Source organism: Neopelma chrysocephalum, unplaced genomic scaffold, assembly GCF_003984885.1.
Source record: "Neopelma chrysocephalum unplaced genomic scaffold, ASM398488v2 Primary Assembly neopelma1_96657, whole genome shotgun sequence".
NCBI lineage: Eukaryota > Metazoa > Chordata > Aves > Passeriformes > Pipridae > Neopelma > Neopelma chrysocephalum.
In genome coordinates, this window is record NW_020925302.1 from 578,066 (window position 1) to 600,865 (window position 22,800).

The window sequence follows — 22,800 nt, forward strand, 5'->3', positions numbered from 1 at the left end:
AAGGACTTTATTAGCATAGTTATCACAGAGAAGAACCTGTTTGTACAGCTTTTTTTTTTTAATTGAACAAAGTCTTCATCCACCTGGGTTTATTATTAACAAGGAGCTGTAAAATCGAACTAGTGAGTGCTGCCAAACCTGTGAACTCTCTTCACACAGAAACTGTGAGAATAGTCTTTGTGTTCTTGAACATGAGAGTGTGTTAGTTTCTTCTATGTCTCCAGAGTTAACTATTGTGCCTAGGCCAGCAAACACCCAAAGAGAATAGTTAAATAGTTTAGCTTTCTTCCCAATAAAATCAACAAATGTAATCTAACATGTTTCAAAAGTTGGCACAGATGTCAATAATCACCAAGGCAGTAACCTTGCAGAGTTTTAATGGAAATGACTTTGCACATTTTATTATCTGTTTCAAAACAATGATTCAGCAGAGCATACTGACCGATTATGTATTAATATTACACAGAAACTAAATGACTATCAGGACGGACCCAAGTCCTGCTGTTATTGCATCACATAGTAAATGCTACCAGATAATATTGGGGAGGAGGCATTGCACTAAAAAATATTAGACATACCTTCCCTATTAATTTTAAACAATAAGTATCAGAAAGTATATGTCTCTGAAAAAAGTAACTTTACAGGGAAAGTAATTCAATTCACCTGTCACTTTAATGAACTATCTATTCTGATATTCTGATTTCCTGAAAAGAATACTCATAAGTGGGAATGTGATCAGTATCTGATTATACACACAAAGTTGGAGCCAAATCTCTGACAGTCATCACTTCAATAGCTGCTTTAGACTTGTGAAAATAGCTGAAGGTCTAATTTAACTTTCTACTTCTCAAGTGTCCACATTAAAAAAAAACATGTCACTTTTGGTAATCTTCACTATAGTTCTTAATAGCCTCACAAGTCTCCCTTTTTAATATGTAGAGAAGAGCTTCTAAAACAAACATGGAAATTAAATGTTCAAAGTGACACAGTGTGAATTAGTTCCATAAAAAATTACTCTTCTTACTTTTCTCTCCAAATTAAGTATGAAACACAATGCTAAGCAAATAAAAGGAACCTCATTGCCTCATAAATTTCAAGGTAAATATTAATCTAGAATATTAAATGAGCATAACAAACATGGACAGAGTGTATCTGAGCATGAAATTGTCAGGAATAAAAATTGGTAGAATAAAAGTAACACTCTGGTGTTGATAACACAGGACATTAAGTTTTAGGAGCTGTAACTCACCACCTGAAATTCACCATTTTCCAAATAAAAATTGAAACTTTGACATGTAATATCGAAGTCCTGTTTAATGCTATAAAGAGACCAATTTAAGTGATAATGCAGGAGATTAATCTTTTTAGTATTTTAATTCAATGTTTGCTCTACAAGTGCTATTAAGATCCCACAGCTACTGACAAAAAATCCAGCTACACTTCACACATTCTTGGAGTTTGCCTGACAACCTGCTGGAAGACAATAGCTTATTTTGCTTATGAATGGAACATAACTAATACAGGATTGATGGGAAACCATAGATTTGAACAACAAGAAAAGCCTATTTGCATAAAAATGTACAGGATATTGGAAGTGCGCATATCTCAGGTGACCCGCTTTTTCATGCTTGGTAGCTGATCTGCCTCTTTTTTACTGTAAACTGTCATGTTGCCCACTCTGCTTTCAACCTACAGCCAGAGGAACAAGCAAAGACGTTGAGTTTGAAGTAGTATTTCCATCATTTTTCTTAACAGAATTTTAGTCAGCAGATCATTAATTAAATTCCATCCAGCATATTTGTCAACGTGCAGAAGTCAGCAAGTACACATGTTGATTTAAACAGCTCTAATGAAGCAGACATGAAAGCAAGCAGTCTTTCTTTACACATCTGAGTGAGAAAAGAAAAAAAAAGTATTTCTTTGGAAATGGCACCAACAAGGAACTAAAAGGGCATAAGTACTGTAAGAATGAAAACAACTGGGGGTGTAGGGCTGAGAATAAATGTATGGCTGAGAAAAGATGGCTGGAGAAGGGAAGTAAAACTGCCAGAGACATATTCCTCTGGTCATTATCCTTCCCCAAATTTACAGAGTTCTTTCTTCTAATTCAGGCAGGATTTCCACCTGGAGTTGTGAACATTGTGCCAGGCTTTGGACCCACTGCTGGAGCAGCAATTTCTCACCACATGGATATAGATAAAGTAGCTTTCACAGGCTCTACAGAGGTACTGTAATGAATGCAAGAAAATATAAGCAGGAGATGTACCCATCTGACTCCCACAAATGATTTAATGTCTTAACTTGTTCTATGTAATTATTTTAACTCTCATCTTTCTTTTGACTGATGGTTTGTTAAACAAATTCTGTTTAATGATTTGTTGGTTATTGTTAACTTTAAACATATTTAAACAGTATTTGTTATTGCTGGCAAGCCCTTCAAACAAAGGCAGTCAATGAGATAACCAGGTTCTAGTATACCAAGGCTATTTTAAGTCTTATGCATTTAAAAGAGAACATTTTCATAACATAGTTTACACCTTTTTTTAAGAAGCTCTGTTCCCTTTAATTTTAATAACAACAGGATGGTAGGAAGGTACCTAAGAAATCTCATTCCTGGTTCTGCACGCACTTAGATGAGGTGACGGTTTTTTGATATTTCAGTGATACTTAGGATCATCTGGGTGGTCTTAGAAGAGTATTTGGATATGTATTAGATTAATAATTAAAAGAATGGTCACTGTTAATTTTCCCTAACCTTCACCCGGAAGAACTGTGGGTGATATAATTGAAGATTTCCATTGCAGGCATTACATATCTGTATCCTTAATACAGTTCATTATATTGTCTGTCTGCTTGCATGCTAAATGGAAAAGCTGCCATCTGGTCTCTTAACTTCTTGGATATAGGCTCCAAAGATAAATATCATTCCCTTTTGTCAGGGATCAGTACACACGGAGTGCAAGAGCTATGTTTACTCTTAGAAACCTTTAGTTCTGAAGTAATGGGAAAAGAAAACAACCCAAATCCCAGACCCACAAGAAATATCCCACAGATGTTCCCAACAGACAGTAACAACTACAGTTCCCAGTGCCCCATGACCCTCCAAAGGCAAATGGACGCAAGGGTGTATTTATAGATTTTGGTGTCAGTCCTCTACCAGCAGTGCAGTTTAGCAATGAGAAATGATGGCAGAAAGGTTGACAGAGGGAGGAAATTTATCTGGTGTCTGCTACATACAGGCAGTCAGAGACCAAAGCCATAAGAGCTACAAGCATGTTTTTCCTTCACAGTTTTTCCAGGGCTACTCATAGTAAGTAGAAAGAAGTGGGATAGGGGTTCTACCTCACAGTATCCATTTCCTCCTCTTCTAAGGGAGAAATTGGAACAAGGAAGTGTCCATACAGGCAGTGTAGATTCTTTCATACATCTTTGTGCATCAGAGGGCTTTTTCATGTATAAAACGGAGAAATTTCAACCTAATGGGAGCAACAGGCAGAGCAGAAATCAATGCCTACTTTAGGTTACAGCTACAAGCAAGTACAGTGGTGGTAACCCAAAAAAGCAGTTAACATTGATGCCTCAGGATTTTTAGGATTTTTAGCTTTTTGTAGATTTTAGTGTAGCTGTGTAGTCTGTCACACTTTAGAATAGTAGTTAACACTCACCAAACCCTATTCTCCTATTTCATATAGAATTTTCTAAATTGTTTACGCTTGTTTAGGCTCCTTTCAAGGCAGGACTATAGCAAACACATTCTATTTAAGCACATATGCACCCCAGGCCTGAACAACAAGGTAGCATCATAGTCAAAGCAACCTTCAAGCCTGGAACCTTGGAGAAGCTCCAAAGATGGTATATGTTGTAAAGAAGAGGAAGATGAGGAAGAAAGGGGTCTTAGGATCTCCAACTCAATTTCTGGGGAGGCATGCCAGGGGGGCAGGTCCAGGGAGGATCTGGGGGCAGATAGTTCTTGGGTCAGACCATAAATTGTGGAACCCCTGGACACAGGTGTGAGCACTTTTGTACTCCTTGCACAAGAAGGCCTTCATTAAAGACCTGCTCTGTATCCTACCTATACTAAATTTGCCTTGTGAGTTTTTTTCTCCTTGATCTTTAGGCAGCAACATGCATGTATACAGGGGGAAACTATTCTAGAAAACAGTTCTGATTCATAGGCTACAAACCACCTGCACCCTGACTCTTCAATTTTTTTTTATTTATTTTTCATTTTGTTACTGGGATAGTAGATAACTGCGCATGGATTTTCACTTCTGAGGAAGTCAGAGAAGCTTTTGAGGTCATTATAACCTTTTTGAGATGAAGCTGTCCTGTCCCTACCTTTTAGGTTGGCAAACTGATTAAAGAGGCAGCCGGAAAGAGCAATCTGAAGAGAGTTACCTTGGAACTTGGAGGAAAAAGTCCTAACATTATATTTGCGGATGCAGACTGTTAGTAGCAATTTTATTATATAAACTACTACTATTGCAAATTTCATGCTCTTTTTCTTTTCCCTGTCAGTAAATTGTTTGAAGTAATTTTTAATTTTAATTATTTGAGTAATTTTTAATGTTTTCTGGTCATGCCATAGTTTTAAGTTAGGTTGCCACCAAAACCTGATGGCTCTTGAATAGGTAAGGATCTCTGGCAACCTGTCCACCCTTAATGTAATGATCATGCTAATGCAATATGAATGCAGAACCAAAAGTAGATTTATACAGGTTTATTAAATTTCTAGCTAAATATTCCTCTTGCTACTGCTGATACGGCAAATAATGTTGGATCTACATTTCACGTAGAACAGCTTAACGTGTGTTTAACTAGGTGTACCATGCTGCTCTTGATAAGAGTAGTTTGGACATAAGTACTTGGTTTAAAGGATCATAAAAATAAAAAGTGCTAAAAAGGGAAATGAGATACAGTGACAAAGCTTAGTAAAGAATTTATGATGTGACAATTTGTATTTATGATCTGATGAACTCTGCGTTTCTTTGCAGTGGACACCGCAGTGGAATTTGCACATATTGGTGTGTTCTATCACCAGGGACAGTGTTGTATAGCAGGATCTAGGATTTTTGTGGAAGAGCCTATTTATGATGAGTTTGTTCGCCGAAGCATTGAAAGAGCAAAGAAGTATACTCTTGGGAATCCTCTGTTGCCTGGTGTACAGCAAGGCCCTCAAGTAAGTCATGTTACATGTTTCCACCATAACTGTGTCACAACATTGCAACTTAATGTATTTCTAAACCTATTGTTGCAGTACTTTCAAGGCTAAGTAGGGTTTTCTAGTGGATAGTCTAGAGGACAAGGAGGAAGAAACTGGAGAGATTGTTGTTTACAACACTATTATAAACCAAAGGGTGAGGTCCCTTCTCTTTTCTAGTTCCTTTCATTAGTGAGGAGAACAATTATAAAAAATGTAAGTGCTCTGAGAAACCTTCAATGCAACAGCTGCAAAAGTGCATTACAATCACCCATGCCATGTTAGAGGTTGCTAACTACATATTCAAACAGTACCACTGTAAGTGACTAGCTTGAGGAAGTAAGACTTTTAGTGTTTTTTCCCCTTTTCAAAGGTGCTAGACCTTCATTATACTGCTCTCAGTTTTAGAATATTACACAATTTAAATACAACAGTTTATTATTTTTTCCTGCTTTTGTTAAAAGGTTATGCCAACAGTTTCCTCATCAAATGAATGCTAAAATGCAACATTAATAAGCATGGTTATCACAATGCTGTGAATTCAAAGGATCACATCAGACCATTGTTAAATTAGTTTTCATCTAGTCTTATTCCCATATCAGCTTATACTGCAGGAAATATACTTTATTGGCAGAGCTATTATGATTTGATTATCACAGAACAAAAGAACTGTTTTAGAGAAAGGAAAAAGTTGGAGACAAAGCAACTCTCACACATTGGATAGTATAACATGTTCTTCATTGGTTATCACAGTCATCTTATGTAATAAAAGACACCAAGTAAATTGGAAAAAACACATTCCAAGCCACACAAGATTTGGGAAGTTTAAAAATATTAAGGAATGATACTATTTTATTTTCCTACAATATGTTTTGATACAAGATAATACATTCATCTGAATAAATTTTAAAAGTCAAAGGGTAGGAAGGTTCAAACAAGTGAATTCTAGGTGTCTGTTGTACAGCTAATATAAAATTAACAGAAATCTTCTATCAGGTTATTGTGGCTTTACTGAGTTTGAAATTCATGCTAACAATTTGAATGAGAGATGTAAGTAAACTTCTACTAAAAAAAAGAAGAAAGGTTGTGGGGTGAAGCCCCACAATTAAAGTTTGAGGCCGTGTTCCATGCAAGCAGTGGAGCTGGTTAGATGGTTTCCATGGACACGGCCTTGGGTTGCAGGGAGTACAGGGTTGAGACGGTTTGATAATGTGCAGGTGCTGGATTCCTGGATGTTGTTGTAGGAATATGTTTGTGTTGTGTGTGAAGTTAGTTAGCTCATTAAAAGGCTGTCTGCCACGCTGAGCAGGCAGACATCTCTTCGTCTCACTACCTTTACGTGTCGTGTGTCTTTCTTCCCCCATGGACCAAGACCCCACGACAGTTACCCCCCTGCGACAAAAGGTTAAATGTGAAAAATAATGAAAATATTTTAAAGAACATAAAGATTTTTTTCTCCTCTAGCTCATCATTTGCCCTTACTGACTTATTTTTCTTCTTAGCAAACTAGCAGAAACTTAACAATTTTACAGATTAACAAAGTTACTGCTTTTAGAACTGGTATGATCCCATTTAATGGAAAATTGTGGTTTGGGTACAGTTTCTTTTGTGGTAATTATGTTAAATATCTCTCTTTGTCTTCAAATTGCTTCTGCTTTAACTAATTGTTCCTAGAAACAAAAACTGATAGCCTGTATCAGGCCTATTCACTGTGATGTCTTGCCATAGAGAAAAAGACACACTTGTTGTCCAGTTCACAGGCCCTCTGGGGCCCCACCTGCCCTAGATAGCAAGTTTGGGTAACACTGTGCACGTTGGACACCAAAGCAGAGTCAAAAGCCCTACTGGAATTCAAAAGATCCTATATACGGATTATCAAGAAAAATAATGATGATAATAACAAAGGAAGGACTGACAACATGAGCTGTATCATATAAACCTTGTTTTCTCTCCAAGATGTTTATGAGGCCACCAGGGTAGTAGAAATTTTATGTCTTTAGCATCCAGCAAGGCAAACATTTCTTTGAAAGTAAAATGAGTGAACTAAAAGTCATCTCCTTATAAATCCATATCGTTATTGCTATAAACTTTTATCACAGCTTTATTTAAATGGCTGTTTAGTCTAATATGTGTCCAGAATTCCCCAGAAGCTTTGAAAATATTGTTGTGTTATAAGACCATAGTAAAACTTGTTGCTCAGACTGAAACTCAACATTTTTATTGCACAAATAAGAAAACAAGACACACACCTACTCTGCTCTGCTGACTGATGTGTATGATCACAGAGAAGAATATTCTGCTCAAGAGTCACTCTGGAAGTAATCTCAGTATCTTCATGAGCTAGTACTTCAAGGACCGAAGTCTGAAATAGTGAAGGAAAGAATCATGGAAATGGAGCAAAGGAAGAAAAAAACAAAAAAAGAGAATGTTAGAGGCATTTACCAAACAAGCTTTATCATTAAGGTTTTTTTGACATACATGTTATCTTGTGCACAACTTCCCTCAGGCCTGAAGGGTGATTGGTGGATTTGGACCTTGGAGGACAGAAAACAATGTGTTATCTGTATCTAGTCCCCATTTACACTATTTGTTTTTATCCATTTTGTCACAGCAGACTTGAAGGAGTTAGAGAAATATAAGCACTTGTTGTACTGTCACCATAAACTTTTCCAGACTATGGCCATGTATTTTGCCAAACTATAGAACTAAACTGCAATCTACTTGGGATATATTGAATTTGTTGGTAAGTCTGAGTGAAAGGAAGGGCAGAGATTGGCTTCATATCGTAAACAATTTGTCATCTATGTTTCTCAAATGACAAGTGTATTTGTCTTTATTCCACTAATAAATCAGAATGAATTAAAAAATAACATTGAATTTAAATTATATTTTATAGTTGTTTTTTAACTTCCTCTAATATTTTAGGAAAACAGTATGGCAAATCTACCAGACTTGATGAAGTGCAGAAGAGTTTTGCTGGCTAGCCCTCCATTATTTTTTCAGCAATTTTTGTTTTCATGAACCATTTGTAGTTGGCAAGAGTACTGAGAAGTATGACACATTAATTTTGTCCCTCTAAACCTCATTCTCCTATAACAAAATTTCTGATTATTGGTCTATTTGAGAAAAGCCTACAAATTTTTTAGAAGTTAGTGACAAGAATATTAGCAGTGCTCTCTACCTGTTCCACTTCAACACATGTAAGCTGAACAAAGCTGGAATGTTGTTAAGTTTAGGTTAGTGAGTTAGAAGACCAGCTGTTATCAGCGTGTGCTGTTTTCATCCCTGAAATATCTTTTCATTTAGATTGACAAGGAGCAGTTTAAAAAAATCCTGGATCTAATTGAGAGTGGGAAAAAAGAAGGAGCCAAACTGGAATGTGGGGGAGGTCCATGGGGAGAAAAAGGTTACTTCATCCAGCCCACAGTTTTTTCTAATGTTACCGATGATATGCGCATCGCCAAAGAAGAGGTAAATAAATTTTTAGCTGTCTGTTCTCTCACTGAAAGTTGTCTATTTAAATGTCTGTACAAAATACTCATTTAGAAGGTCAAGCAATGACATAAAAATGCTCTCAATAAGTCTGTTTTTCCATCTTGGTGGTGTTTAAAGTGCCTTTATCGGTTTCTGATGCCCATTTCACCAACTTGGTCGTGGTGAGGAAGACAAGTATGAGACTGGCCTGCCAATGAAGTCTCCTATTTAGGGTGGAAGCAGATAAATGCTGAGGTTTGCATTATTTACATCAGCCCATACTGTCCATGTGTCACATACCAGCATCACAACGACCAGTAACAGAGAAGCAAACAGCTGAGGCACAGCTTGTGAACAATTTGCACTGCCTAAGGAGCCACTTAATTTAGTGTTTGGACATAACTTGCACCAGGCAGCTATTTTGCAGTACGAGAAACTAGTTGATTTGTGCTTCCACACGCCTGTTGTTGGTGGCAATTACTGTACATCAGAGTTTTGCCTCTGTGGAGTTATTTAACTTAGATCTGTTTGCAAGTGTGTCTACACATGACTGAAGAATCTTTTACTGACCCAACTGAGGTGACAGTGCCTGGACATCAGTGAAAGTCTGCAAGGAATAGCAGAGAGTTAGGAATGCAGAGCTGCTATGTCAGCTAGCTCTGTAAACACAGCCTCAAAGTCCAGTCATGGCCTCTTCTCTGTGTTATTTTATATTCATCTTGATTAATAACTACTGCAACTGGGCTGCAATTGGTGTCCATTATACTCCATAAAAAAAACTCCTTCAAAATCCTCCGAACTGTTGCTTTACAAAGCCAATAATACTGCCAATGCAGTCTGATGAACATACCTAGTACATCCACCAAGAGTCAACAGCCCTAGTTAAAATGAACACCACAACAGCTAGAGTTAATTGTGGAAAGGAGAAAGCTGTAAAACAAGAGAGAGCTCTATGAGACAGAATTTGGATTGTTTCTGCCATCCAGGAGTCAGGTAAGAAACCACACAGAGTTATGGGGTTTTTTGCTGCTCTATTAGTTTTTCTTTGGTCAGCAGTAAAACGACTGCTTCTCAAATTATTTTAAGTGTAATGAAAAATGAAACCCCAGATAGCCAAGACAATTTAAAGAATATCCAAGTTTTGAAGCTCACAGTTTGAGTAGTGGGGGAATGTTCAGTGGTTTTCTGACCTATGTAAATCAACTCTTGCAACACTACTTAGAAACTAACAATAAAATTCAGTCAGGTAGAAAGCTCACAATCTGTTGGAATAGAAGTCATTAGATGTAGTAATGCCCCCTCACACTACACAGTCTTGGCATATTGTGGTGGGCATGGGTACCTCTGGCTGAGAACACTGAGTGATGGTAGCAGGAAAGCAGAACCTGAAGGACTATTTTCTCACCTAACACCCATATGGACAGCAGAATTGGTTGTTCCACTTGGAGTACATTCCCAATTGGGCAGCTACCTACAGAGATAAAAGTCTAATAGAAAATTTAGGTGAAGAAAAAATTGCATTTCTTTCTCGGCTTTAAAACTAGAGTTTTCCAAGAAAATACCCATTTGTTGGTAACCAGTATAGATATCTAGTAGAGTGTGACACCATGTTAACTACCTTTATGGTGGGAGTCTTTTAATCTTTATTATTTTCATAATTTATTAATTTATTGTTTTATTAATCATTTTATGATAGGCTATCTTGATTTACATCATATTTCCAAAATCTTTGTGTGAATTTATAATATTTTGTAGAAATTTTTCCTGAAATATACAGTCTTGGCTGAATGAATTCAGGAATAAAACCATCTAATAGATGTAAATTTAATAAATATAAATTACTTAAAATAGTAAGTTATTCTAGTCCAGTTTAAAAGCTTACATGTGTTTGATACAGATATTTGGACCTGTTCAACAAATCATGAAGTTTAAAACTATAGATGAAGTTATCAAGAGAGCAAATAATACTACGTATGGTTTAGCAGCAGCAGTTTTTACCAAAGACATTGATAAAGCATTGACGTTTGCAGCTGCTCTTCAGGCTGGAACAGTATGGTAAGTCATGCTTTTTTAAATTCTTCCTTTAGATCTACAGGTGTCAATGGCACTAATTGTAGGACATTTTCACACTTTTTTGGGTAGTATATTTTTATATTTATTCCTTGTCATCTCTTTGTAGAGGTGGATCATTGTCATCCTCCTCTGTATCTCCTCCCCTCACCTTTCCCTACTTAATGTGCTATTAAATACTTACATCTTGAAAGTCTTCACACAATTGGCCTGTAAACTTAGTCCAAAAAAGGAAATTGACTTGCTAAAAAGGAAAGGAAACAAAAAAAAAGAATACAGTGAGAGTACCCTCTTCCTTTACGTTCAGGATCTGGGGATAGCCCAATAGAGAGCATGCAAAGGAAGGGAGTAAAGGTGGTGAAGGGCCTTGAGGGGAAGTCGTACAAGGAGTGGCTGAGGTCACTTGATCTGTGCAGCCTGGAGAAGAGGAGTCTGAGGGGAGACCTCATTGCAGTCTACAACTTCCTCATGAGGGGAAGAGGAGGGGCAGGCACTGATTTCTTCTCTGTGGTGACCAGTGACAGACCTGAGGGAACGGCCTGAAGTTGTGTCAGGGCAGATTTAGGTTGTGTATTAGAAAAAGGTTCTTCATCCAGAGGGTGGTTGGGCACTGGAACAGGCTTTCTCGGGAATTGGTCACAACACCAAGACTGCCAAAGTTCAAGAAGTATTTGGAAAATGCTCTCAGGCACATAATGTGACTCTTGGGCATGGTTCTGTGCAGGGCCAGGAGTTGTACTCAATCCTTGTGGGTCCCTTCCAACTCAGCATATTCTGTGATTCTGTGAATACATAACTTATGGGGATCATTTTCAGTATTGTGTAAAGAAATTAGTTATCTGAAGTTCTGTGGCCATTAGCCTGGGCAGAACATTCATCTGTAATGGAAAAAATTGTTAAAATGCGATTGAACGAAGGAAGGAAACACAAGCTGAGGGAGAACTGCTACAAGGCCAATTATTTCCAGCAATGGAAAAGAAGAGGCAACCTACATAGAGCTGGAAAATAAAAGGATAAGAGATACAAGAGTGAAAGCTTGGAGGAATAGCAGACTGAGTCTAAAGACTATCACTGACTAAGACCTGCTTTTCCCCACACTTATTTCAATGCATCAGAAGGAGAACAATCAGTTTTACCTGAATGCAAAACCTGTGTCCAATTTACATTTTATCTGAAAGCACTTGCAACCAGCAAAAATTCCTGCCCAGGTCCTGTGACCTAAAAACAGATACTTTCTAAAAATAAGTTAATAGTTTTGACTTAGGTACTGTTATTCTTTATATGGAAGAAAGTTTCGAACAGAAGTAGAATCTTTGGGTTTTGCTCTTACATGATTGGTGGTCTAGGAATCCTTAACTATGAACAGAATCTCTTCTGTTGAAACCAGCAGACTGACAGAAGAGATTATAAAATATGTAAATAGAGAATATTTGATTTGACAAGGTTGTAAGACAAAAAGAGCTTCTCAGCCAGGAAGCAGGATGCACATTCTGCCAAGATTCTTCATACTTACAAATTCCCCTGTGAAGTTCCTTTCTTACTCATTGTATCTTTGTTCTCAACTACAATACAGAACATGGTTTAACTGAGTAGAATCAAACAAAACTTCCTAAATATACACTGAAGCTATCCTGAGTTTATCAATAAGAAGTGGACCTGCAGAAGACTTAGCTGTGGCTAGTCTTTTGTTTGAGAGATGATGCACAAGTTAGGAGTTTTATTGAGGCTACTAGAGAAAGGTATGATGATCACTCTGCTTGAAGACCCTTCATGAGTATTATTATCCTGCTTATAACTGTAGTTGGTTTTAAGGCTTAATTTCTCTGAACCTTAAACTACATTTATTTTTGCAAATATATTATTTAGTTCTAGTTTGTGACTATCACCATAAGTTTCTTACAGTTGACGGAAAAAACATTGATTTTTCAGACGTGAAAAAAGTTTCTTCACACTATCAAATGTAATTTTTCTGTTCTTCCAGGGTTAATTGTTATAGTGCAGTGTCTGCTCAGTGTCCTTTTGGAGGTTTTAAGATGTCAGGAAATGGACGAGAAATGTAAGTAAATACTTTTAAAAATGTAGATTCACAGGAACTACAAAATGAAATTCCAAACCCCAACTTTAAATATGCATAACTAGGATGTCCAGTTTGAGATTTTGTCACATTAGGCTAGTATTTAGAGGCTTCAGGTTGTCAGAGGCAATATCAACCAAACAATGCCTCCACAAATAAGAAAATTGTTAAGATACACCTTTTTTCAAAATTACTGGTTTTAGAAGCTTGCAATACACTGATAAGCAAAACTGACCATTTTGGTTTTGGTTTACGGTTTTTGCATGTATAGAAAAACTGTCATTTTCATGAAGATATATATGTGTGTAGTTTGTGATATCCCCTTCAAATGCTAGGTTTTGGAAGAGACTTTTCAAAATCCTAGATTTAAACAAGAGTTTGCAGTTAAAGCCTTGTGACAACAATGTTTTTACAGTACATGCCAGCTTGGTCAAAAGTTATGACAAAAATAGTCCTCTGTAGTCTTTGGACCTTTGTTTTTTTCCCAAAATAGAAGTGGAGTATTATACAAAAAATATAAACTAATCAAATTTTTTCAAACCTCTAAGTTTTAGTCCAGCTTCCACTTGAATCATATCTTGTCTTACCTTTATTTGTCCTTTGTTAAAAATGCCACAAATATAGGAACAAAAAATTATTTTTAAAGCGATAACTAAAAATCAATACTTGTAAGCTTTCCTTTTTATTAAGGCAAATGCATAAAAATTTTAATGAATGATAGAAGCAATTAAAAAATATATGTGTAGGTGAGGTGCTTCAGAGCTTCTTTTTATGCATTTTTTTAAGAGATAAAGATGAGTATTTTTATACTTGCTCATCACTGGACAGAGTCTGCTCCTTATGGCAAAGCTCCCACTAGCTTCAAGGGAAATGGACTCAAGTCAATGCTGAGAGCTTTAGAAAACTGCAAAATGGAAAAACGCAATAATTTAGACCATTATTATCAAATATTGTTTTGCATTTGGTGGGTGCCAAAAAAATTGGACATAATCAATTCTGAATTACAGTCTTTAGCAGAAATATTTTTTTGATTCATTCACTGGAAATAACAGAAAAAAATAAGAGACTATCAAAAATATTTTCTATAAGAGTGCATTTGGAAGGAGTTAAGCTTTTGTGCTAATGAAGTTTTTTGGTTCAAAGTCACAATTATCAGACCAATAAAAATATTCCTGCTAAAGGACAAGGATAGAATTATCACCAGATAGATGTCTGTTTGGAAAAAAAATTGTAAACGTGCAACAGTCAATTTTAGGAGAGGCAGAAATATGTATGAAACAGCTGCACTGAAATAATTAGGAAGTCATAGTGTCAAGCCACTGACTTCCTTGAACCCCAGAATTAAATTCCCTGTATAATTCTTGGAATGATAATACCGTTATGACTTAAACTACTGAATGTCACATACTAACAGAACGTCTCTTCAAAAAATAAGGGAATCAGTAAACATATTCCCCTAGTACAAGGGTTCTGACCAGAGACTTTTGTTTTGCTTATATGCCTATCTACTAACATGGCAGTGAGAATGGCAGAACTTTATACTGTAGCAAATCTATGTTCTGTAAAGCAATCAGTTATGTCTAGTTTGTCTGTGTCAGATGTCAAATATCTAGGCACACAAACAAGCTTCAACTCATCATTGAAAATGTAAAGGTGAATCATGCTAGTAACATGTGAAATATTGAAGTTTTTTCATTGTCTGAGAGTTTTCATCATGGATTAATTATGTCCCCCATTTCCTTGAGATGAAGTGTCTATTCTTTAATGCTGGAGAAAATTCTTGGCTTTAGAAGAAGATCTTTATGACCTTTGCAAATAACTCGTTGAGCATGCTTGTGAAGATCTAATATGTTCTTGATTTTCTGCACAGAAATCCAATTTAGAAATACTCTAAATTAAATGCCATTCTTTTGCACAGATAAAATTGCTGTCTCTCCCACTTTTCTCAGGAAACGGTTGCTGTAGCTTTTCAGAAGGTTTTCAGCAACAGTCTAGCTGCACAGCTGTCTTCCAAATATGTCCAGTGTACTTGTTACATATATATGGCCAATTGCATAGCATCACTGAAAATCCCATCCAGAACAAAACTCATATAAAAAGCATTAGCATAAATGTTGCTCTTGGTTCTCTTTTATCTAGGGGAGAATATGGACTCCATGAATACACAGAAGTTAAAACTGTCACAATCAAAATCCCACAAAAGAACTCGTAATACTTCTTCAGGTGCAGAATCTAACAGCTTCAAATGAATCTGAAAAGACCATCTGAGTTCTTAAATGTTTTATTGTCCAAATGATTCATTAACCTTTTTGCTTTCTGATAATATAAGAGGTACTTGCTTGCATTAACAATATAAGGAATAACGTAGAAAAGTTTAATTTGATTAATAGTGATAAGGAATCTTTAATGTCTGGTACATAGCTAATTAATTTTAAAAATTCATGTTCAGAAAGATCTATTCCTATTTTCAGTTGAGGCTCTCTATAGTGCTATGAAAATTTGCCTTTTTTGATATACTCTACAGGTACAGTTTGAATTTTTGTGCTCTTCTAAATGTTAGGTGGCAAGCTCTCTTTGCATTTTCTGGTTTTTGTGGCCTTAACAAAAGCACTTATGAGTAGTTAGCAGATAGATACTTTTCTGTATCTTTCTCCAGATGTATTTCTCTGAGTATTAAATTTGTTCATCATGCTACACAAATGTAACGTGTATAATGTTAAAAAAAATTAAAATTCACCTACAAAACCTACTACTTCTCCTTTCATTAGTCTTTTCTACTACAGTAGTTTACTAATAAATAATACTAATACACAACAGTTTACTATTTGGCACTATGTAGCACAGAGGCACCACTGGTGTGTTTAGCTCATCAGAATTATATCTGCTATACAGAGACTAAAGTTCCTAATATTTTGTCAGTATTATAATTGGAAGAATATGAACACACAGAACACTAAGCCAGAAGGCACACACTTGGCCTGTGTCTGGTATGATCCATCCACTAACCATTCATCTCTTAAAAGCGCACTAGAGCTAGTCTGAAGCCACTCCCCTCTGAATGCGTGCTATGTGGGTCCTTGGTTCTCTTGTCTTCCCAGCATCCTTTGGCAGCACAGGACTGCAAATCCTGCCCTACCTATGCTGCCTGCAACTGCAAGCCCAAGCAAAGAATGACTGAAATATAACGCAAAAAAAGGGAAAACCCAGCATAATAGAGGAGTATAGGAGAGGGACCAACTCGACCTTTGCATGCATATATACATTCTGTTTAGAATGTCTAAACTATTTTAATACTGTTTTCAGCAACATTGTAAATAGTATGGTTCAGTTTCTCTTTGACAGTCTTGACAGGTAAAAGAAAGCTTTCAATGGTCTTGTTTTGTCAATTTTAATGTTTCAGTATGATCAAAATGTAACATCTAGTAGGCACTTCTAAGTTCCCATTTTTTCAAATGCCTTGAGCTTTGGATCAATCTGATGACACACTGAAGTTGTTCACAAGAGATGCCAGTGTAAAGAGATACACCCTTTGGCATCCCTTACAAGAGCACATTAGTTCACAGTGCATGACAGTGACCAAACCAGAAAAAAAATCAGAATATGGTCCCATTTGTTCCTCAACTGCCAGTTTATTGACTCAGATTCGAGGTCAGGAGGGGATTTCTCTCCACAATGCACACACTACTAGTAATAATACAATCTCTCTGTGAGCACAAGAATTGTTCTTTCAAAATTAAGTCTTTGTAATTACGTTCATAGTATTAAAGTCTCCATCTGATGGCGAAATATCTGCTATATGTCTTTCTTACATCTGCACATGAGTATGGTGACTTGTGATCTGGACAGTAATAAATGAAGACTTAAACTCTGCAAATATTACACAGGTAATTAAGGAGGTCCTTTCTTTCTGGGCTTGAATCACTATCGTGTTACCGCAGCTACATGCCAAAGCAGTACCATTGAAATTTACTGGGATGAAACACAAGAGTATTAGTTGATCTTTTTATGAAAATTGCTTAAAGTGTTAGTGAAGTTGTAGCCAGTATTTCACCAATAAAGAATTTTAACAAGAGAAATGAACGTGTTGCATGGCTTTTCAAAGCCCCTGAAAATGGACTACTAATAGCATGTGCTGGTTTAAAAGTTAACCAGCAAGGCAAAATGAACTCAATTCAAAAGAGAGATTTATAAGTCAGAATAACAATTTATTAAAATAATGCAATAAGTACAATTATACAGACAGACAATTGGTTTTAACCCACAAAACCCAAATGTACAAACCCAGCACCCTGGGGTATGAACAAAAGTGGTGTACCTTGGCCCACCCCCCCGAGTCCAAAGCAAAGGGAGAGGGAATAAACCTGCTGGTGGGAGAGCTGCTGCAGTCTGGTCAGAAGTGGTGATTGCAGTCCAGTCGAGGGTGGTGGTCTCAGCCTGGTTGGGAGCAGCGGTGGTCTGCTGTCTTCCTCTGGGTCCCACGAGAGAGAGTCCCAAGGCTCTGAAACTCCCAGTTATATACTCTCCAGTTCAGGCGGGAGTGCTCAGTCCCTCCCTCAGAGTAGGGAATTCCATAAAAGGGCATGCAGATGCTCAGTCCCTCTTCCATAAAAGGGTATTAGAGCAGGGAATTCCATATAAGGATATCAGAGCGGGGAATTCCATAAAAGGGTACAGGAACATCTTCCCACCTTGCAGGCCTCTACTGACAGCAGTTTTTGGGAAATGCCATGGAAGGCCATAGAATACACAGTTTTGGGTTACACCCATCCAGGGATGAATTGGTCCCAGCCGTTCTAACCAGGACATAGCAGCAGCAGTTACTATTGTGTTTAGATTGAAACAATTATATTTTTTCATGTAGTTCTTTAAGGCAGTGGTTGTCTAGGTAAACAATGTAGAGGAAGATCTCCACAGATTTCAGTGGGACTATTTTTTCTAGTGAAAATCCCTTTAGCACTATTGAAGGCACACCTTTAATTTTCATGAAAGTAGGACAAAGGAGAAGATATTGCAATCCTATTGGAAAATTGTCTGTTTCAAGGAATTTTACACTATATAGAAAAGCAAGTCCTAGAAACTTGGAGTCCTTAAAGTCGTTGTCTTGCCATCAGTGAGGTGATCCCTACCCTTCCCCTGCCCCTGACACAATATATTTTTTAAAGAAGAGGGTAAGCTTTTGAATAGCAACAGAGGGACAGAGAGAGCCTTAGGCTATTTCAGTCAAAATAGTGAAGTTGTAAGGAATTCTCATTCTATCTCAAGAAAGAAAATTACTGATACTCCTTGACTACTAGGTATCCAGGTCTTAAGACGGACAAAAGAATATATGGAGAAAATATTGAGAGCAAGAAAGCCATCTGGCTTGGATAAAGAGTGAAAATTCCCTGATGAAATAAGGTTTTAGGGAGGTATTTGAAAAGATGTGAGAACTTGGCAGCCAAAAGGATTGTGGGGAAGCAGGGTAGACTATTCCATCTGGGACACAAAAGATAAGTGAAAGAAAAAAAGTGAGAAAAGAAGGGAGCAGTAACAGAAGCAGTAACAGAAGTACAAGGAGTCTGATGAGGAATGAAAGCAAAGCTAAGGATCACCTTGAGATTCTGATAGATCTCACTGTAAGATCTGATCATAATTTTGTAAGATTTAACATGAAGGACTTTAATAGATGAACTGTGCTTCTCCAGCCCCTTTATCATATGTTTGCTATCAGATTGTTTTTGAATTCCTGGTCCTTCTGCTCTCTGTCTTTTCATTCAAGTCATGCTCCAGTTCTCTTGGTGTTAATTTTGTCTTCCAAGTAAGGTTTAAATAACTCCTTATTAGGAAAAGTCCACTTTAAACTAAAGTAGCAAAAAAAGACTCTTTGAAAATTTGGAAATAATAGTTTCCTGTGAACCTAGTAGAAGGTCTTAAGGAATGAATTATAACCCTTATTATGCTGACGGAAAAACAGGGCCTTGATGAATATAGTGCTCTGGAAACAAAAGTAAAAGATCTCGAAGCACAACATAAGCTGACTCAGTCAATAAAATGTTGCATGAAAAATTGGACAGGCATAATGAACTCATAAACAGAACTGAGTATTAGGTGATTTAACTGCTGAAAATTCACCTTGTGAAGCAATCCTCAAAGAACAGCAACAGAGAGGATACATACACAGTATAATAAATTGTCCATGCAAGAGGAAGACCATAGTTGCTTTTACACATTACTAGGAGGCAATGCAGTGAGATTTGGCAAAAGTATTAACCAAAATATCATAAAGTTGTCCTCAATGGAAGCAGAATAGAAGTATCAACTCTGCCAAGAAAAATTATTATTCCAGAGGATCTTTTAGAAGGAAGAAAGCTGGAATAGGCAGCAGCAATGAGAGGGTTTGTTATATTTTTTTAGTTTATATTCTCATACTACTTATAGTTCCATGTGGAAAATAATATTATGACTAAATAATAACTTGACAATTACAAATTATCAATATGACCAATCCAAGATATGTCTGGACATAAAGAGCAATATGACAAACCCTGACAAGCATTCAAGTTGTTAAACAAAGCACTGCATGATCCTGCAGGATCACTGGCCATGATCCTTTCACTGTCAGCACAGAAAAATCCCTTACTTTTTCATGTACCTTATGAGTACCTCTTCATGTACTATTAAGAAGTTTTGTAATACAACATGATCCATATAGCACGAATCCTACTGCTGCAAATGAAACAATGATCGTTGATCATCAAACCTTGACAAATGGTACAAACTGTCGAGGTCCTACCTATGGGCTCCTAGCATGTTGGTAACTCCAGTAATATGGATTCTACATTTACTCTGAACTACGTATTGCATGTATGCTTGGGACCAAGGAGCACACTGTGGTGGCAGCAAGAATGAGACTTGCAAAATTAGAGCAACATTGGAGGTGTGTTGCCCTTGGAAGAGAAAAATGTCTGACAGGCAAATAAGTGAACCAAGCAACGCTGTCCACAATTACCTATATTCAAGAACCAAGAAAGACCTTGTAGGAGTGTGATGAAAGAAAAGTGTCATGTGAACATTGTATTTGGAGTTTAAATAAGTCCCATGCATAGACATATGAACACCCACTTTAGAACTCTTACTATGGACATATCATATATTACTGAGCACTGTGTCTGTTAGAGAGCTGACTCTTACATAAAAGAATCTTTGGCCCTTATTATCCACTGTATTGGTAGCGATCTTTAAAAAGCATAAGCCTCTGTGAGGGAGAAATCACAGCTGATAGAGCAGTAAGGAGGTAGAGGAGCGGAGCATTCCCAGTTCACATGCACCAGTCCCATGTCAGAAAAAAACCCAAAACATAGTTTTGTTAGTCTCTCCTTATGACATCTAATGTACAATAGGAAAAGCATTAAGGTTTCTACTGCTTCAGCTTTCTTTTCTTGATGTACGTACTCTTCCGTGCTCCATTGTTATCTCTCTGTTAACATTTAAGGAGGTGTTAAATATGAAGTTAGTAGTCCATGCTGAATGTCATAATAATAATAATTTCAATATAATTGAGAAATACAATTGTGGAGCTATTTACATGTAAATTAGCCATGGTATTAAAGAAATAGTCCTCTCTATACAGCTAAAGATACCTTGCAGTCTGATAAACATTTTGTTTCATACCTTGTATTTTGCTGATTTGATGACAGAAAGGTTATGTTTCATTATGTTTCTCTCTAGACCTCGGCAAACAAACTGGAGCCTACAATTGAACTCGATGATCTTAGAGGTCCTTTCCAACATTAATGATTTTATGACGCCTTTAAAAAAAAAAAAACAACACCAAAAGGGTGCCATTAACTCTAAGGAGTGGTCCAGCTCCATAAGAAAGCACCCTAGGAGCCTAAACATTACACTCAGCAAAGCACAATGCTTATCTCAATCACGATAGGTTTCCTCAGCCTGCACTGTGTCACTGTACTCCTCTTCAGAGAGGTCCACATTATCTTTAACAAAATTATCTTCAACAAAAAGAAAAAGGTACCCATTACACTATTCACTGATACAAGACGGAATCTCAGGAATCATCTACACTGTTTCCTTTTCTGTATGTGGTGTAGTAGCCACCACTAAGAGAGCCCTTGTAAAACCTTCAAAATTTTATCTTTAATTTTTCCCCTGCCTCTGTGAATACACAAGATTTGTAGCTAACCTCCACTGACTTATTTACTACTAGAAATTGGCCTACTTAAATATGTGGTTTTATGGACAGTGGAAGACACTTTTTGAACTTTATTTATCCAAATGAATAATTTTTTATGAGGTGTGTTTTTTACACGTTTACTACCCATTTATTTCATTCTTATTTTTTTTCAGTAAATACTTTGCTGACAGAAAAACTTACCTTTAAGTACTAATCCTGTGCAACTGACACACAAATATGAGCTCCTATGTAAGTCATTCTATTATGGAGTAAATTTATGAGAACATAACATGGCAAAATTTTAATTCATAAAGGGAGATCATGAAAATTAAACATTTTGACAGAGTAGACATATAGGTAGAAAGAGTCCTAAGCTGCCTTCTCACCAAACATGCTTGTCTGAGTCAAGATTACAGTGGTTTCATTGCCTCCTTCTGTACCTACCTCCCTAGCACACAAGCAGCTGCCTGTGAGAAGAGTGGGTGAGCCAGCTTGATGCAGATTTTTATGTGGTATTATGGTACTATTGCATCTGGAAAACGTGAAAAGTAGAGACACACAGTTCATTAGGAGTTCCTTCATGTCATACGAAGAGCTGTCTGGGAGAAGGTAGTTCTGTATCAAAATGACTAATTTCTAACAGTCCGAAACTTTTCATAACCACCAACTAGCAGAGTCTGATTTAATTTAATTTTTCATGGTTAAATCTTGCATTCAGAATTGTCCAGGCTTTGTCAACGACAGAGACCAGCCTGAACACTCTATAGCCTGAACAAAAATTTCAGTCTCATCTACTAAGAGATTTTTTAAACAGAATATTTTTAGGAGTGTCAGCTGTCACTAGCATTAATTTTGACAGCTCCAGGTATGCATGTGATTCATGCACCAGCGGTCTGGTGCTTTACTGCCTCAGGGCTGCTTGTGTGATGTTACTACTTTAACTTCCAAAACCATGTTTTTATTTCAAAGATGCACTTTAACTCTTTAATACTTAAACAAACCAAACGCACAACTTTAAAACTAATCTTTCTCTTGAATGGTACATGAAATAAATTATTTTGAAGGTGAGACTTCTAACAATGGTATTCAACCAGGGAAATGTAAAACAAACGTAGGGACAGAATAAAGACCACATCAGTTTAGAGAATCCAGAAACAAGTTAAATATTTAAAACTAAAATTCTTACTGTGTAAATAAAACATTAAATGATTAAACAAAAATATCTGCTTATTTTTTGTCACTGTGCTCTCTGTGAGAAAGCTTGATGCTATTAAGTATTGATGCACAAATCTGTAAATGTGTTGGCAGTGAACTACATCATCATCATCATCATGGCTAGGCTTCATGAACGAAGATTTGGGAAGGGCTCTACCCACATTTGCTACAGGCTCACTGGTGGCTAAAGAGGCCAATGTGAGATAGACAAGTCCGGTTGCAAAAGGCACAGCAGAAAGACTCCTTGGATGGTATCGGCAAGACACGACTCTTTCTGCATTGTCTTTTCTCCTCGAGAGTGATCCTGCGTGTGTTCTCAAAAGAATCAGCAGTGTTATAGATAGTGTGTCTCAAGGCCTCCCAATTGGAGGCCAGAGTAGACCAGTGATGAAGATCAATATGGCCAAGGCTGAGATGTTTTTTCAGGGAGTCCTTGTATCTCCTTTTCGGGGCTCCTCTCTTGTGGCAGCCACTGGCAAGTTCACCATAAAGCACGATTTTAGGGAGGCGGTGGTCCTTCATCCTTGAGATATGTCCTGCCCAACGCACCTTCTGGTTGCATTCCTCCCATTGTGGGGTTCCATTTCTGAAGGCTTG

General features: G+C 37.0%; 2 protein-coding genes across 2 annotated transcripts in view; one reads left to right on the forward strand and one right to left on the reverse strand.

The window, feature by feature from the left end:
• The window catches only part of ALDH1A1 (aldehyde dehydrogenase 1 family member A1), a 51,182-nt gene extending 35,628 nt beyond the window's left edge, over positions 1-15,554 (forward strand). The window contains exons 9-15 of the mRNA XM_027708971.1: positions 2,112-2,225; positions 4,346-4,448; positions 4,995-5,179; positions 8,507-8,671; positions 10,572-10,729; positions 12,726-12,800; positions 14,958-15,554. Of these exons, the coding sequence (XP_027564772.1) occupies positions 2,112-2,225; positions 4,346-4,448; positions 4,995-5,179; positions 8,507-8,671; positions 10,572-10,729; positions 12,726-12,800; positions 14,958-15,030 (873 nt within the window). The 3' untranslated portion in view covers positions 15,031-15,554. The remainder of the gene's footprint in view (positions 1-2,111; positions 2,226-4,345; positions 4,449-4,994; positions 5,180-8,506; positions 8,672-10,571; positions 10,730-12,725; positions 12,801-14,957) is intronic.
• A 5,169-nt stretch (positions 15,555-20,723) lies between these two features.
• Positions 20,724-22,800, reverse strand: part of TMC1 (transmembrane channel like 1) — an 82,463-nt gene continuing 80,386 nt past the window's right edge. Inside the window, 2 exon segments of the mRNA XM_027708974.1 lie at positions 20,724-20,806; positions 21,375-21,520. Of these exon segments, the coding sequence (XP_027564775.1) occupies positions 20,724-20,806; positions 21,375-21,520 (229 nt within the window).